The sequence below is a fragment of the Drosophila simulans genome, chromosome 2L, assembly GCF_016746395.2.
Source record: "Drosophila simulans strain w501 chromosome 2L, Prin_Dsim_3.1, whole genome shotgun sequence".
Lineage (NCBI taxonomy): Eukaryota > Metazoa > Arthropoda > Insecta > Diptera > Drosophilidae > Drosophila > Drosophila simulans.
Genome location: NC_052520.2, coordinates 9649028 through 9666637, shown reverse-complemented (window position 1 = coordinate 9666637; position 17610 = coordinate 9649028). Strand labels below are relative to the sequence as shown.

At 44.0% G+C, this 17610-nt stretch overlaps 3 protein-coding genes across 6 annotated transcripts in view; 1 reads left to right on the top strand and 2 right to left on the bottom strand.

Annotated features, from left to right (window-relative positions):
- Positions 1–3746: 3746 nt before the first annotated feature.
- The window catches only part of LOC6731663 (sodium/potassium/calcium exchanger Nckx30C), a 31567-nt gene continuing 17703 nt past the window's right edge, over positions 3747–17610 (top strand). For 2 of the 4 annotated variants that reach the window (XM_016178569.3, XM_016178577.3), the window contains exons 1-2: positions 3747–4670; positions 13654–14231. In XM_016178569.3, coding sequence (XP_016024347.1) covers positions 3752–4670; positions 13654–14231 — 1497 coding nt within the window. In that variant the 5' untranslated portion in view covers positions 3747–3751. Of the gene's footprint in view, positions 4671–13653; positions 14271–17610 lie in introns of all 4 variants that reach the window. The other 2 variants (XM_016178567.3, XM_016178575.3) reach the window with 1 other exon arrangement.
- Positions 9724–10396, bottom strand: LOC6731665. The gene has a single exon (XM_002078769.4). It carries the CDS (start codon positions 10349–10351, stop codon positions 10019–10021), a length of 333 nt encoding a protein of 110 aa, XP_002078805.1. The 5' UTR covers positions 10352–10396; the 3' UTR covers positions 9724–10018.
- On the bottom strand, positions 16200–17278 carry LOC27206548. The gene has a single exon (XM_016179870.3). The coding sequence runs from the start codon at positions 17130–17132 to the stop codon at positions 16503–16505; it is 630 nt and encodes a 209-aa protein (XP_016024357.1). The 5' UTR covers positions 17133–17278; the 3' UTR covers positions 16200–16502.

The window sequence follows — 17610 nt, the reverse complement described above, 5'->3', positions numbered from 1 at the left end:
CTTGGCGGCTATCAATGGGGCGTGTGGGTTGGGTTGGCTTGGATTGGATTGGGTTTTCCGAGGGGATCCTGCGGTGTAAGGGGCGTTGGGTAGATACGCGGAGCTACTGGAATTGGGGGTCGGGGATTTGGCATTGTTGTGCGTAGAAGTATCCGAGGTATGCGGCGTACCAAAACCGGGCATAATCAAAATACAATTGTGCGTGGAGAGTGTCCGCGTGTGTGTGTATTCGTTTCGCGTCTGTATAAGTGGTTGTAACGCATGCACAAACGTTTATTTCTTTCTTTCTTTTGGCGTTTGTTTGAGTGGGTGGATGGGTGGAGAATGAGGGTGGAGAAAACAGCTGCGCGTTCGCTCTCTTTGGCGGCTCTCGTACCCCCGAAAGTATGCTATAAACTGGAAACCCGAGAGCGACAGCAGGAAATGCTCGTCCTGATGGGTTGTTAATGCAAATATGTGCGAACGGAAGTCATCGTAAATTAATTAATTACAAATCGAAGCGATGCTCGTAGCTAGAAGCCAGCAGATGAAAATGAAATCGAAACTGAGAGTGAAACAAAACCCGATCCTGGCCAGCTGAATTCGCCCCATCCTCCAGCGGCCTGGAAGTCGTTATCCTTTCGGCTCAGCTCGGCGCACATTCGGCCCGCCGTGGACTTCGTGTGTGGCCTCCGGACTCGTGGTCGCCTGCCAGGGAACCCAAATCGTTTTCGGGCGCTGTGCTGACAACATCCTCGCAGGACCAAGGAGCGGATGGTGCGTCCAATAGTCCTCCTGCTCGGTGTATGTGTGTGCAGAAACTTTTAACCGTGTGCGCTGTCTGTGTGCGTGTGTTGGTGCGCGAGGTGTTGGCAAATTGATTGCAGTTTGAAATCAAAGGGAAAACTTAAGCCAAATCGAAAAAGCTCACCTCAGAATCGAAAGTGCCCTAATCCGGGCGCACTCAAGGGGAGACAAAATGAACGAATTGCCGCAGCGGTGAACAAAATATGATATACAAAAGCCAATTTTTATATAATCAAGCAATAAAAAGCCACAAAAATGATGGGGCGAATGAGGGGGGCTGGGGCGGCCGAGGCAAAGCGTTTTTCGGTCGTCTGTGTGAGTGCAGAAACACTAACGGCAGCCCCGTTCGTGCTTGTTGTGCGTTGGTGTGTGTGAGTCTGAGCCTTCTCGTGCTTGAGGCCTTTTTCATAAAGAGGTCAAAACGTTGCCTCTGCCTTGTGTGTGTGTGCGTGTATCTGTGAGTGTGTTGTGTGAGTGTGCAGAGTTTCTTCATGCTTTCAGGTTGCCTTCTTTTTTTCGACTGGTCAAGTCAAGAAGAAAATTTAACAGTCAGACTTTCGGCAGTCACGAGGATTCGACCCCGTTCTTAAAGCGACCCCGCCCCTTTTAAAGTTGCCCAGCAAATGATATAACAATTAGCCAGGAGTTTCCATTTGCCCCTGTTCCTTTTGGCTTGGCTTAAACCGCGACTAATGGGCTCTCGGTGGATTTTACGATGCTTACCAGCTGACTCCCTTTGTAAAATGGCTTGTGCCAATTATATAAAAGCGTGGCTTTTCTGGAATTAAATGAAATAAAAATATTGGCTATAATAAAATAAAAAGTACGATCATATGAATGAGCATAGATTTCTGCATTTCTTTGCATATTTTACGGCTGCGGTATAAAAGTAATCGTTTAAAGTCTGCTATACAAACTAGTAATATATATTGCTACGTTCACGAGACAAGTCCAAAAAAAAAATAAAATTCAAGTCGCTAAAACTAAACTATAGAGAAAATATCAAATGTCTGTGGCATTCTTTAAATTGATGGGGCAATTATGTAAAGCAAAGAAAGCGCAAAAATGTTACGCAATTTTCTAAAAAAAAAAACAACGCACAAAACATAGCGGGGGAAAAACATAATTAATAACAAAGCCGCACGGTTGAATTCTTGGACAAACTCTGGCCTACGGCTAAAAATAACAGTGGAAAAAGGACAAAAAGCAGCGGATGGGCCAGCGGGGATGGGCAGGATTAGCAGGAGAAAGAAAGGACTAGGACTAGAAGCAGCGGGAGCTACTCAAAGCATAACAATGAACATAACCGCACATTCAGCCAGAAGCAGTAAAAAATGCTCGGTGGGCGGGGAAATGGGAAAGTGGGCGGGGGTGGGTGTGTGGCGAGTCACCTACTAAACCTAAATGAAAGTAAAAATTGTAAGCGTAAGCTAAAACAACAAACACAGCAGCAAGCGAAAGCAAAAGCAAAGAAAAAGCCGTGAGAAAAGCGATAAGGCCTAGCAGATAAGCGGCATCCAGAGAGGGACAGGAAAATTGCGATAGAGAGTGCGGAAAATTGTGCTCCAGAGAGAGCCTGGAAAATGGCAAAGAGAAAAGTTGACCAAGAGAGCTTGCAATGATTTGGTTAAGAAATCTTACGCTTTTTCGTTACGAGCATAAGAAGCGAGTTGTGTAGTAAATGTGCTTCTCTTAAAACTATACAAAATTTGCAAAAGGTTTAATTTGTTTTAATGTATTTTCTAGCACAAAAATCAAATACTATAAAACTAGTTGTAACAGAACCATAAATATTTTATCAAATCATAAAATGCTTATAATAATACATATTTTTTTAATTTTAAACCATATTTTCATTTGATATATGGAAAAATAATAATGGATTTTTGAAATCATTGTGTGAATGAAAGTGAATAATCTTAGAAACTTGTTTGTAGAAGAAACTATTTAGCTAGTTAGAATTACAAATTAGCTTAAATATTTTTTAAACAAATTAAACTATATCGCTGCCACTTTCTTTCCACAGACAGGCATCCTTTGAGCCTTAACAGTCATCGAGCGAAGCCTTCGAAAATGTAAACAAAAGCGACGCAGGCGCAGCAGTACTCTCTCCCTCACTCCTCAAGCAGTTTTGGAACGGAAAGCCGAGCTTCCAGGCTCGCATCCTGGTCGGTCCTCGGCCGTCGTTGGCTGTCGGTTTTCCAGCCCACCTCCTGGCCAGGCTCGAAAAGAGGCTCAGGCAGCCAGCGCTCACAACGCCAGCAGAGTGCGCAGCGTGATGTAGTCCAGCTGCAGACCGACACTGCTACCGATACCGAGATTCAGCTCCAGCTTTCGCAGCGGCCACTCAGGGAAACTTTTCCACACTCGGGCACGCACACAGGGGCAGACCGCGTCGGAAAAGCGGAAAAGCCTCAGACAAATGGCCAGGAATAGCAGCAGCAGCAGCAGCAGCAGTAGCAGCGAGCGCAGTAGCAGCAGCAGCAGTGGCACAGTAGCCGTGAGGGATCCGTGAAGTGAAACGGAAAAGCCTGAAAAAAGGTGGCGTGAAAAATACCACAAGAGGCGGGGGTGTGTGAAAATCTAGGGGAATAGCGCGCCCCGTGGAAATGGAAATGCCGAGGCTCCTGTTAGCCTCGCCAGCAGCGGATGTAGCAGCAACACCAGCGGAAACAGCAACCTGAATCCGCATCCGCAACAGTAGCCGCGCCCGCTCCCAATTTCTCCGCTCTCTCCGTTCCGTGTTAATTGTTATTTATGTATAGTGTATATATAAAGTTGTGTGATACAAATGAATCGCTTAGATCTGACAGCAAGCGAGAAACTGTAACCTAAACTCAGTCTAATCAAAAGCGTACAACGACAACAAACGGTTTTGCAAGTGAAACGACATAACACCAAGCCAACAAACCAAACAAGCCGATAAAACAAGTAACCAACCAACAACATTAATCCAACGGGTCCAATGTTGCAGCCAACAACATGCAGCAAACAGCAACAGCAGAGGCAGCAACCAGCAATCGCAACAGCAGCAGTGGGTGGAGCAGCGGTCCAGGAGCTGCTTCGGAAAGCCGCAGCTAAAGATCATGGAGCCTTAGCAGCAGCAACTGCAACAGCAACAGCAGCAGCAGCAGCAACAACTGCAACAACTGCAACAGCAGCAACAGCAAGCCGCAACAGCAGCAACACTTGGTGCCACAGCGACGACATGTTGTCCGCAGGCCGCAGCCGCAGCAGCAGCACAACGATAGACTTCAACAGTCGCCGGCGGAGGGGGCGCCTACGAGGCCACGCCCCCTTTGACCTGGCAATGAACAAGCAACACCAAGCTACGATACTGGACGAGTGTGTAAATATTTTCAAGCGCTTAGTATTATTAACATTAAAAACAATATCAGCAACAACAATAACGAAAGCAAAGACAAGAAGCAGAACAGCAGCGCTACCAGCAACATCTGCAGCATCTGCAACATCATCTCGTGGTGCCTCCGCGGAGCAGTTGCTCCACCCAAGTAGCCGCAGCCGCTGCAGAAGTCGCCGCTGCCTCCGCCTGCCGATCTACAGCATCCTGCTGCTCTGCCTAACCACCCAGGGATTGGGCCTCGGAGATGCCGCCAAGCCCAAGTCGGCCAAGCAGCACTTCGGTGGCAGCAGCGGCAACAGCAACAGCCCAAATCAGAACCAGAACCACAACGATGTCCTGGGCGGAGTGGGCGCTCCATCCCAAACGTCCGGCGAGGACGAGGCCGAGATCATGTACCCCTTCCAGTCCGGGGAGCAGATGTTCGGCCTGGAGGAGGACCAGGAACAGGATCCGGAGCTCAATTCCAATGCAGTGCCCGGCTCCGACGAGGATAATGCGGCCAATCAACGTGGTATCAATGGTGAGTCTCCTTCCCACTCTGGACTTAATCCCATCCCAAGTCATTTTTGCGCATATGTGGAATTTTGCATCCGCGCGTGAGTGTGTGGGTGCTGCTTGACTAATGGCATTCGTATTTAAATGAGGCTTTCAATTTCGGGGGCGAGAAGTTTTCAGCTGGGCGTATCCCAGCATCAAACTTTTCAGCGAAGACAAATTGAATTTGCCTTGCATGGGGCATCGATGACTTGGAATCGAGTGTGAGTGCTGAGAAATGATAGCGGGTAAAAGTTCAAGGCACGGAATCAGACAAATGTTTAATGGGAATGCAGGTACATATTTGTTTCGCCCACATACGCAATTTGAAAAATTGTAAGAATTAACATATACAACGAAGCACATTCGGGCATTCACAAAGCTTTCTTACTTTAACAACAAAATGTTTGTTAGGTTAGTTCTCTTGATATTTGCAAAAACTTTCCTTTGGCATTGCAAACAAGAAGTAAGATGTTGATGGTGTTCGGATCTATGGCAATTATTTTGCAACCACACTGCGTATGAGCGATATTTATATGCTTACATCCCGTATACGTAACGCAATGCATGAAGTGCCCGCCACTGAGGCGAAAGAACCACAGTAATTTCCGCAAAACTCGTATACGCTGCGTATACGTAATATGGCGAACATAAATTATCCTGGCCGCAGCATAAGCGACTGCAAATAAACATAATGGAACAACTGTCTGCAGTTGGACGATGAAATATATATTTTTTCTGTATGCGCCCCAGAGCGTGTTAATGTGCGCCCAGCAAACATTCACATATGTGAATATATATACTATATATATAGCTTGCTGCGCCACATCAGCGAAAGTCAAGCTGCTGCTCTTGCCTCCACGTTTTGCACCTTTGCAACCTTTTGCGCCCCAGCAACCTTTATACCTTATGCCCCTGATTCAGCCAGCCTGTCCTCTGCGACTGTGTTTCTGCTCCCGTAAGCGGCGCAGTCACATTTTGGCCAACAATTAAACCCAACATTGCACACGGAGCCCGGAGCCATTTCTCATTTTAATGACTCAACCGAGCCAAGTCCTGTCACAAAGTGGCTGCCGCTGCTGGAAAAGTTTTGGGGGGCCAAAAAGGCTGTGATCGACTAGAGTTGACTCCTTTGTTTAAATAAAACGGGGAGGGCACAATGTCAACGGGCAAATCTCCGGATGGGTATGGATGTTGATGATGTCAAGCCTTGATAAGCCAACGCGGTAAATCCCATCCAATCCAGCGCTTTGTTTGCCTTTTGGGCCACCCATTCCATTTAATTCCGTTCCAGTTGCCCACCATCCGCACAAGCAAATAAACCCACCAAATCGGAGCACTCGTGACACACAAAACAACTCGAAGGCGGGACGTGTCCTGCGAATTAAAAAACTGCAATCTGCAATTGCGCAAGTACAAGTGCAACTACATTCAGTACAGCGTTTGTTGTGTGTAAATCAGGCTTTAAAATTAACGCAGATTGCTGGAACAAGCGACGGGCCACGAGCAATTAACATGAAACTAGCGGGAAAAAGTCCACGAAAAAAGCGGCGGAGGACACACACACACACACACAGTGAAAAATAATGCAGACAGAGCGGGCACATAACTCAGGTCACCCTCGCACATACATACATACATACATATATGTACGTTTATTTATATGTACGTATGTACTTACCGCTATATAAATGTGCACTGGTCTTCTCTTCAGCGACCTTTGTTCGAAATTTTATATGTATATATATATATATTTATATATACGTACATATAGAAATTCCTGACAGTGTGTATGGGTGTGTGTGTGTGTGTATTTGCCTTGCTTTTGGCTTTTCTATTTTACCATCGACCCAAATTGCGAGCGCGCTCTCCGTATAATAACAACAAAAATACACACACTCTTGGGTGAAATATAGTATAAGTATGTGAGCTAGTGCGCGAGGTTGTGTGTGTGTGTGTTTGTGTGTGTGAGTGCTTGAGCCAGCACACGCAAACGTGGCTGTTAACGACGTTTCAGGCTCTCAACGTCGGCGTTTTGTGGGTGTGTGGGTGAGTGGGTGAGTGGGTGGCTCGGGGCAGACCCTGAAAAAAAAGGAAATAAAAAACAAGCAAAAGGAAGGAGAATATAAAGTTAAGTAAAGACCTCGACCTAAACGGCAGGCGGCCAAAAACTTGGTTTAACTTTTTGCGGCTGTGTGTGCGCTTGTTTGTGTTCGAGTGTAGGCAAACATTTTGAAAAATGATTGAGAAATACAAAAATACAGAGACAGTAACAGAAACACAAACGGAAGAAGAAAAGCAGAAAAGCTGGAAAACCCACGAAAAACGAAAACGAAATGGCGGCAGCGGAAAAGTCCGAGACTAGAAGCCACGAAATTGAAGGCAGCAGAACGAGCACGCACAGCGCCTTAAACACAGAAATTTAAATCGATAAATCAAAATGCCAACAACAGCAGCAACAGCAACATCAACAATAGCGTCCTGGCAAGGACGTGTGAGTTGCATGCTAAAAGCCACGAGAGAGACGATGAAAAACCCAACCAGCTGAAGCACAAAAACGCGCTAGTGTGGGTGGCAGGAAGTTTGTTTCCTTCCTGCCTCCAAGCCATTTCGTTTTTTTTTTTCCACTACTGTGTATTTTTCTGTGTCGCTGTGCTTTCGCTGTGCTTTTCGGTCCTAGCTGAAATGACAACATTTGGCCGCCTTTTTAATTATTGACATATCCCCCCTTCAGCCACAAGCGCCACCCATGGCCAGTGTTCTTAACATCCTTGTGGCCACTAATTGCCCCCTCCTGTCTGGCGGCTCTGATTCGGCATTCGTTTCAGTCCCAGCTGCAACTGAGTCAGCTCAGGTGAGCTAAACCCACAGGATTGGGTATCCCGCCTTGGATCCAAGTCACGAATGAATCACGTACTGCCACTTGGATATCAATGAATCGCCCTTATCGCGCATGATTCATGCCATCCGGGGTTTTGTGGTCGAAGTCTTAGTCTTAGAAACCGGTTAGCAAATGCAATCTCGCACAACGGTATCGAGTGTCATTCACAGCGAACTGCGTAAGCAAATCTTTCTCGAATACTATGAAAACACATAGTTGATCTCGAATTTTGTTTGTTTTCATTATGTTAAAATCGCAAGGTGAAACGACTTCAAGATATTTATGACTAGTTTTAACTGCCTGAAAACAAATTATTCGCAAATTAGTAAAAGATATGAATCGGTGGCTAGTGAATATCACTAAAAAGATTATGTCTCCTACAAATAAGATTAGTCAAGAAAGCTATTTATTAATGTTTTCTGATTCAAAAATTTGGTGTTATTTATTATTGTCAATAGTTGACTTGTAAATTTATAGGAAAATCACAAAGATACGCTGATTTATTACCCTTTTAATAGAAAAGAATAATGGATAAATGGGTTTAGTTCAGTCGTAATTAAATACACAAAGTGTGCAAGCCCCAATTGTTTTTAATAACTATTTGGATCAAAGAAAAACCTTTGTTGACTCATCAAATTATACGTTAACTTTCTGGAATACCTTTTTTATATGTATATGGGTTTTTCATGGGATTCTCCAAAGTTAATAACCCAAGCTTATATTCAACACATGCTTTTAATGGTTCTTAACTTTCAAGTACCTACTTGTCGTAACAAGCGGAGAATACGAAGTTGCTCATAAGATTTTTTAATGTTATAGCGTCGACAAACTTAAGCAATTGCTATAAATTCATAAATGTGAAAATTAGTTTAAGAAACATTTCCCATTAAATTAAAGGTTTCCCAGTCCGATTTTCGGGGGTCTAGCTCTCTGCGAAATTGGGTCAAGCACATAGCATTATAATGTTGGCACTTTGGGCTTGGTCCACATCGGGTTTGCCCTGGGGATAGAGCCGCTTTTGATTAGCTAAAACATGGCCCCTCATGTGTGTAGGTGTGTATCCCTATCTGTATCTGTACGTGCATGTGTATGTGTGTTTGCTTTGGGCCCGAAACTGTGCCAAGTTATGGCCGCCTCGCCGTAACTTTTGAAGGTGGCAAGAAACGCCACCGAGCAACCTTCATTGACAGCTGCTCATAGCCGTGATAAACCTTCTATGGCAATCCTTAAGAGCTTCAGCCCCCATCCACATCACATCCACATTCACATCAGAATCCCCTCCACCCGCTCCGCGTATTGGGCACACTGCGCCAGGACGAACGAGGCTCTTCTCTCAGCCTGCATTGATTCAACAGCCACTTGACAACCCTGCATGCACTGAAAGAAAAACACGACCCAGTTGTAGGTTCCTTGAAAATATATGCACACCTTTCATTGATTTTATTTAAGAACAATCCATTGTCATCGTATCGTTATCAGAGTATACAATTATACAAATAATGAATTTAATAGGATGATTGAGTTTTAAAAATGATTCACATCCTAATAATAAGGCTATTCTCTTGGGGTTTACTGCCACATAAATGACAACAAATAGCAGCTGTTATCGCAGTGGTGACTAATCCAAATGATATTTTCTCGCAGTGTGGCTCAGCTCTTGCCGCTGGCGATGGCTTGCATGTGCATTGCACGTTTGGCTTGCTCTGATTTTGGCTGTTTAGCTGCTTGGCTGTTTGGCTGGCTAATCGATTCGCCAGCCACCTTGAAACTCTGGCCGCTCTCGGCGGAGCGTTTTTGGCCCGTGCCACAGGGCGCTGTCTCTCTGATAAATTAGCAGGTGCTTTCACGGCAGGTGCCCGCTTTTCCGCGGGTCAAAGAGCGTGAAAACGCGCGCGGACACCAGTTTTCTTAGTTCGAGAGTGTGTTTGTGTGTAGCTGGCACTTCCGCTTTGAGCTACCATAATGAACTTCCGGCCAGGCGTGCGATTTTTCTTTGACTCCCTGTAATTTTCGTGCGTTTGTTCAGCCGTGATTTATGCACACTGATGACGTAGCAGAAAGCTGAAAATCCGCCACCAAGTCCCAAAGTCATTTGGGCCCCTGCTTATCGGACCCTAATGAAGTTTAACCCCTTGGGAGGGCGACATTGCTCAGAGAATTCCGCTTTATCTATCAAATAATACTTTTATTGCATTATCAGGGTACAAGAGGGTGGCACATAAATATTCATGGGATGCTTATATACATAGTTGGTTCAGCCCTGGGCGGCCATTTCTATCCTCCCACTCCCGCTCCCGAATCGGGTAAGCAATTTTGGGGCATGAATTGGAATTTTTGGCAACGGAATGGAATTTCACTATCCTGCAGCTCTTGCCACTTAATGGGTTAATCGATTAGGCCTCCCTTCGGTTGGTTTTCGGGATTGGAACTCGGATTGGGACTGGAAGAGCAGCCTACTTGGTCACGCGATTCCAGGCGCTGGAGTAGCGCTCCGCCTCGAAGAAGTTGCTCAACGTTTGGGGCAGGTTCTTGCGTTTCGCCTCCGTGCCCAGGATTCGCGGGGGCGTGTAGATATTGCTCTTGGGCGTGGCAGCTTCCGTGCTCTGGTGCCCTCTAATGCACTTCTCCTCGTGGGCGGGATCAGCCGCTGGCGTGGGCGTGGCCACCTGTGTGCGCCACTCGAAGATGGGCGAACTGGCTCCGCCCTGGGGCAACTGCAACTGGATTGTGGCCCGGCTGACGAAGAGCTCCTCCTGGCCGAAACTTTGGACTGCTGCGGCTGCCATCTGAATGGATCGGTTCCCACTCGCGAACTGATTGCTAATTCGCACTGCGAGTGCGGCGACAGCCGCAGAGCATTCTGATGTGGCTTTGTTCTCTGGTTACGACTTCGGGTGCTCCGTAAACAACGCGTCTCGTTCGCATGACGCATATCACGTATCCGCTGTGAGTGTGTGTTAGTGGGCTCGAATCCCACATGTGGATGGGGTCGTGAGGTTCCAGCAGTAGAGTTACTGCACTAAGAAGCCTTAGGTTAGCATAAAGTAACTGCTATAAGGAATCCTTTAAGCCAACTTTAAAGCAAGATGCTCAATAAATTTCATTTCTATGGCTTCAATTTGCAAACTTCAAACTTTTAGCCCATTTGAATATATGTTTATCTTCTTAAACTTTTCTTATCGGATGTGTAAACAAAACTCGAGAATATTTCTTTGTTTTGACTTAACTCGAGCTCAGCTGTTGAATGACATCATCAAATGTAGTCTTCAAATGGTGTGATAAAAATAAAAAACTTTTCTAACGTGATTACCACTTCTACGATTGAATGTGCAGGCAGTAGAATTAAAACTTGTTTCATTTCGAATGCTAATTACTTTCGAGATTGGTCACGATGCCATCTCTACCGTCTGAAGTCTGGTGCTTTCTGAGCTCACGACCACTGCAATCGCTTAGTAAAATTGTGGCATTTCATTTGCGGCACTCGGAACTGGTTTCCCTTCGCCCCCCTGATGAAGTATTTTATGTGGCGAGCAGGCAGCCTGAGAGGCAGACGCCCACATGGACAATAAACAATCAGATACAATAAATAATAAATAATATTTAATAGTCATTATTTTGTTACCTTCAGCAAGTGAACCAATAACAATTTGATGACCAGCTCAACTTCGAGGGGCTCGTGTTGGCTCCATAGATGGAATATTTTCATTTATATATAATGATTCGATGGCGTAATCATTGTTTTGCAAATGTCTTTAATTATTTATTCAAGATTTCTGAACATCTGTAGGGTACAGGCATTTTTTTATAATTAACCAACAGTAATTAGAGATAGTTTTATTTTTTCAATCCATTTTTAGAATTACAACTCCAGGGTATTGGTATTTTCATAATTCTGATTCATTTTTAATGGCATGATATCTTTACAAAGCGTCACAATGCCAATTTAAAGTTACAACAGTAATTTGAGTTAGTTTTATTTTCTTTAATCTATTTATAGAATTACATTTATATTTCTGATTAATTTTTAAGAGATAGGATAATGACATATTTTTTTACTAATAATAAATACCATTTTAATAGGGCAATGTTTGAACAGCACTTAATTAATTCAATTGTACTTTTTCTGGCAGATAAGATAAACATTTATCACAAACTCACCGAAAAGATTCACTCTGCATCACGTACGAGAATTTTTTTTAGCTTATCTTCTTACTTAATTACTATACAATCAGTGAGGTAACTTCTTTAATGACACGTAGCTATATTAGGTATTTGTGTACATATTTCTGCATTTCTGAGCCAATTTCTGCCGATTTCAATTGGTCTCAATAGCTTTCGCAGTGCCTCAAGCCCATTGACCAACTCATAACTGCATGAGTAACCCATCAGAAAGTCTGCTCATTTATATGTTTCGAGTGTCCCGATGTTCCAGTTCGATATGCAGGGCAACCACTTCAAATCGGGTGTTAAGAGTGGGCCAAAGCCACCCACATATATGTACATACATAAGTACATATGTATATACAAGCTACCAAAAGTTCGCAACCCTTTTCGCAGGCGATTGAATTAAATCAGATTCGAGAGACACCGTCGTCACTCATTAAGCATTTGCCCAGTGATTCATAAGAATCATTCACTTGTGGCTCACGCTCGATGTTGTGCCGCCCACCGCCCCCACAGAAAGTGGGTGGGTCGAGTGGGTGTGGTGCGGTGGGGCCCGTTAACTGCATGCAAATTGCCGACTATCTGTCTGTCTGAAACCGGTTATAGAGCAAATTTCTTTGCTGTCCGTCTAACCGTTCAATCTGTCTTCTCGAACTGAAAACAAAGTGAGTCAATCCCGACTCTACATCAGAGGCGTAGGAAATAGGGTTCTCTGGCGTAAAAATATATTTAATTATATAAATCCTTACAAATAAATGTAAATGAATGAAATACTTAAAAGTTCTCAAGATATCTAAATAATTGTCTGCTAATATTTAAGATATCATTATTAACATAGTTCATTGTGACATTGTAACCCTTTCCCTCTGAAAAACCTTGAATGGGTTTACTACTAAGTAAGATTCAAGATACAAATCCCAAGATGATTTATGTCTCTTTTGGTGGCAGCCACACACAGATACCGACACTGACTTATTAGAACTATGTGAATGACATGAATCAGTGGAGCTGTGATCAGTCCACGAGCGATTAAAGTCGCGTTAATTATTTACTTGGCACACGCGCCAAAATGATTGCTCACAGTGCAAATGATTGTTAAACATTTACATTGCAAACATTTACCATCAACATCAACATCATCATCATCATCAGAGTGAGCAAGTTGGATTGCTGAAGTCGGCGGCGAATAAGTGCAATTTGTTAATTGTTGCAAAACGCGCTGCATAATTTGCAAATAATTGCCATGAAAATCGCACACCAAAGGCGCCGCATGCGACAAGGGACTTTTGCCAGCGTTTTCCAAAAGGTCGAGCCACTTAATTGAGGATGTCTAATTGGGGATGGCTAGATCGAATAGCAGATAGAGATACTTACTATATAGACAGGTAGCAATCGAAAAGGTCAGAATGGCAGACGACAAAATGACAAATTCGTCAGTCGCATAGCTTTTAATAATCACAGAATCGTGAACAAAATATTTATTAGTTTGATTTGAAGCCACAGTTTCAAACCACACATTATTATTCATATAAATTCATCAGCAGTAGCTAACGGATTATTTTGCATAACCCCGCGATGGAAAATTCCTCGAAAAAACATTACCAGCCCAACTATTTTTATTCACTTTCCCCCCAGAGAGAGATTTCCAGCAATCACAACTGATTTAATTTATTTTATTGTGATTTAATTACAGTTGAAACCAGAAATCCACACATTATTCAAGACCGTTGCATGGTTCTCCGCAGATTCATTTTTATCAATTCATTGGAATTTCTTTGATTCAATTATCTCTTTCAATTGTTGTTTTCGAGAATAAAATGAAAATGTTTCTTGAACAACAATGAAAGTATAGCAAAAGCAAGGACTTAACCAAAGTACTTTTCAATTCAAGGTCTAATCCATTTGTTCGCCTATGTTCTTGCAGACACGCACAACGATAACTCGACCACCACGAAAACGCCACTATTCCCAAAAGATCTATTCACGAAAGAACAGCTTGAGAACGGCGCTGTCATCCTGCACATCATTGGGGTGATCTATATGTTTGTGGCGCTGGCCATTGTCTGCGATGAATTCTTCGTGCCTTCCCTTGACGTAATCATTGAAAAGCTCGGCATCACGGACGATGTGGCCGGCGCGACGTTTATGGCGGCGGGTGGCAGTGCCCCCGAGCTCTTCACCAGTGTGATTGGCGTTTTCGTGTCGTTCGATGATGTGGGCATTGGTACGATCGTTGGCTCCGCCGTGTTCAACATCCTGTTTGTGATCGGGATGTGCGCGCTCTTCTCCAAGACGGTCCTGTCGCTCACCTGGTGGCCTTTGTTCCGCGACTGCTCGTTCTACAGCATCAGTTTGCTGGTGCTGATCTACTTCTTCCGGGACAACCGCATCTTCTGGTGGGAGGCCCTCATCCTGTTCACCATCTACATCGGCTACGTGGCCTTCATGAAGTGGAACGTCCAGGTGGAGACGTGCGTCAAGAAGATGATTACCAAAAACAAGGTGACTCGCGTCAGAAGTACAGATCAACTTATGCCAGCAGTAAGTAGTTGGGAAGTTTTTTTGCAACAAATCAAATTCAGATCAAATCAATCAATCAATTCAAATCAAATCAAACCAAAAGTTCCAACAAATCTCTCTCTCTCTATCTCGAATAATTCTTAATTGAAAACGAAAGCAGAAAATTTTTAAAATCGCAATAAATTCCAAGAGAAAAAAAACCATTACAAAAAACGTAAATCAAGAAGATCGTAAAAGAGAAAGCGAAATTGAAAGCCAAAATTTTGTGTGCCAAATGAATAAAGAAAAGAATCAAAGTTAAAACGAAAACAAAGATCCTTTGCCAGGAACGAAATTTCGTTTTTGATTTTCGTTTTGTGTATGTTTTTCCCACCTATTAATCCACCCATCCATCCGTATCCGTATCCCCATCCCCTATCTCAATCTCGATCTCAGTTTCATGCGAGCATTTGGCGCGTGCCGGACTTTAACCAGTTAGCAGGTGCTAAGTCGTTATGACTAAGGGCCATCGTTGTTGCAATCATCGAAGAAACGTCTGTGACTAAGATGTATCTGCGGCTGTGGCATTGAACGGCACGACAGTCACTCAGAGTGGATCTCCCAATTCCACTCAAATTTCACCAGCGATTCGAAATCAGGTCCAGGAAATACTGAATGAGAGCGATCTCCGTTCATCGCCTTGACCCACTATAAGTTTCATTACAGCTCGAAATCGGTCTACTCACCTATATGGCATTTCTAGACCCATCTTTAAGGTTTTTCCTGCTCAAAACCGGTTTATCGGTCCCACGGGGAGTGTCTAATTAAAAATACCCATTGAGAAGGTACAACTTAACCGGTTGGAATTATATTTGCAACTGAACATTTTAGATCCTCCAGAATAAATTGAATACTGAGATCACGTATCTGAAATAAATTTCAGTTCTACCGGTTTCTGGAAGAATACGAAACTGATTTGACTGCCTATCCAACAGGCTGAAAGCAATTCTGAAAATATGGCTGCAATCAATGCATAGATCTTTCCTACAAAAGCTAGTTTACAAAGTGCTTTGTGTTTACGATATTGAAAAGAACTTGGCTAACTGGTTATATCCGGCCGCGTTGCACCTCCGAGTTCTACTAACTTTTATCATTACTCTTATTATTAAACTATTCTTTCATGCTATCGAAGTAATCTTAATTCTACTCACTAGTTATACTTCTAATTTCCTTTTTAGTACTTAGCTTCGATTCCATTTGTTAGCCAACCGTTTGATTTGCTATGCGTCTTTCGACTTGTGTAAATCCACACCCACACCCACACCCACCGAACACGCCCACTCACTCACACACACCCACAGACACATCGACACGGGGCATACACTCCTGACACGACCCGAAGAGTACTCTGCATGCGAGTGAATCCCAGAAAGAAACCTTGCACACACTGCTTGAATTTGAACTTGATCTTGTTGTTGATCTTAGACTTCAGCCGGGACTCGAACCCAGGCCGCTGCATGCTGCGCGAGAGCGAGTGAGACGGATTGAGGGTGGGAGGAGAACGAGATCTGTGCGCATGCGTAGAACACCTTTATTTAGAACGTTGCCAATGCTTCTTGCTCTGTATAACACAACTCATGTGCACACCGTTTCATACACAGTTGCAGGCTAATATCTTGTATGAGTCTTTTAGTCTCGAACTAAGTTGTGGTCCTCTCAAAAAAGGGTTCTTTCAATAATATTATTATTTCCAACTAATTTATGTAAGAAATTATAAACTTGGTAGTGGGTTTTACTAATGTTCGGTTTATATTCATATTGCTACAGCATTAATGGATAGGATTTATGATAAAATCCTGCTAAAGCTCATCACGCCTCAATTATCCAAATCACCAATAGTCTTATAATTTCAAACATACCTTTTTTTCGTGCCCTATTTCCCACAAAAAAAACTGAGATTTTGTTTTACAAGAGATGCATTTAATTTATTTATCTTTAATAAACTCACGCATATTTACGCATGGATAACAATAGCTGCCTTACGTCTAGTAATAAATATATTCACTAACTAAACTATTAATTTAGCTCGCGCGAACGAGTACACTGGAATGTGATGATTGACTAATTTCGGGTTTATTTCGATTATCGATCTTTGGGCAGTAGCTAATACTTGGATGCGGACGTAGTCCTCTTAAGTTGAGCTCAGAATTTCACAGAAACTAAGACTGGTAATCGCAATCATGAGCACACTTTTAAGCACTAATCACTCGCTGTCTACACCTGTTGAGTTCTGGGTATCAGAACTTTGGGAGACATGATCACACCTTTGCTGTGCTGATTCGGTAGAGTGGCACTTTTCTGCATTTGGGGCACTGGTGGTGCGCTCCTCAAGCTGGGACTCGGACTAGGGTGGACCATTGCCTGCTGCAGCCTGGGTAGGGTGGCACTTTCCAAAGGCCGCGTTTCGTGCTTGATGTGAATGCGCGCCAGATCGCTTTCGATGAGCAGCGGATTGCTGATGGTCCTTATCATTTTCGGGGTCGTTGGTTTGTTCTTCTTCTTGCCAGAGTCCACGACATCGATGTTCTCGGTGGAGACGGGCTGGTAGTAGGACTTCTTGTCCAGATGCGCCTCCGGATCCTCCTTGGCACGCTGCAGTTCATCCCACATCCGAATGTCACAGACCTTCAACTTCATGTAAATGAAGATGATGATGCGGTAGAAGACGACGTATCCGATCATCAGGCAGAGGGCCAGGGTGCAGTGGTCGCCCACAGTGCCCACCAGGGTGTCGAAGCTCATCCTGATTATTCCGTTTTGCGTGCAGTACTTGTAGGTGGTGGGCGTGATGATCACCCAATACACCAGCACCGTGATCAGCTCGATAATCCTTTTCTGAAACATGGTGGCTAGGCTTCGATCTATTCGCGCTCCGATGCGGCTTGGTTAAGGCTTCGTGACTAAATGACGACGCGCGCCTCATCGCGCTATATATAAACCCTCGGATTACAGCACCGACCGCAATCGAACTGCCAAGATCCGAAGTCGGGCTCAGACTTAAGCTCTCGGGTGCCCAAGTGAGTGCATCGTCGTGGGGCCTTTGAGCCGGTTATCAGTCGGATAACGCTTTATCATTCCACTAGTGGAGCGTAAACAAATGGCCGCTACGTCACAAGTGGATCCCAGGAATATTTGCGCCATTTCTTGGAACTGGCTTTGGGGGTCACCCTGGCTGGTTGCCAACTTCTTCCGATTTCGATGCCGATTTTGATTTCTCTTCCGAGATATCCACTCGTAGTTGAAATCGAATTACATTATAATGTGCAAACAGGTTGAGTGACAATTTGAGCGTGTTGTTTGTCTTGCGGATTTGCATCTCTTA

Excerpts from the sequence above, each read along its gene's own strand:
- LOC27206548 (XM_016179870.3), bottom strand. The coding sequence starts at position 17,132 with ATGTTTCAGAAAAGGATTATCGAGCTGATCACGGTGCTGGTGTATTGG.
- LOC6731665 (XM_002078769.4), bottom strand. The coding sequence starts at position 10,351 with ATGGCAGCCGCAGCAGTCCAAAGTTTCGGCCAGGAGGAGCTCTTCGTC.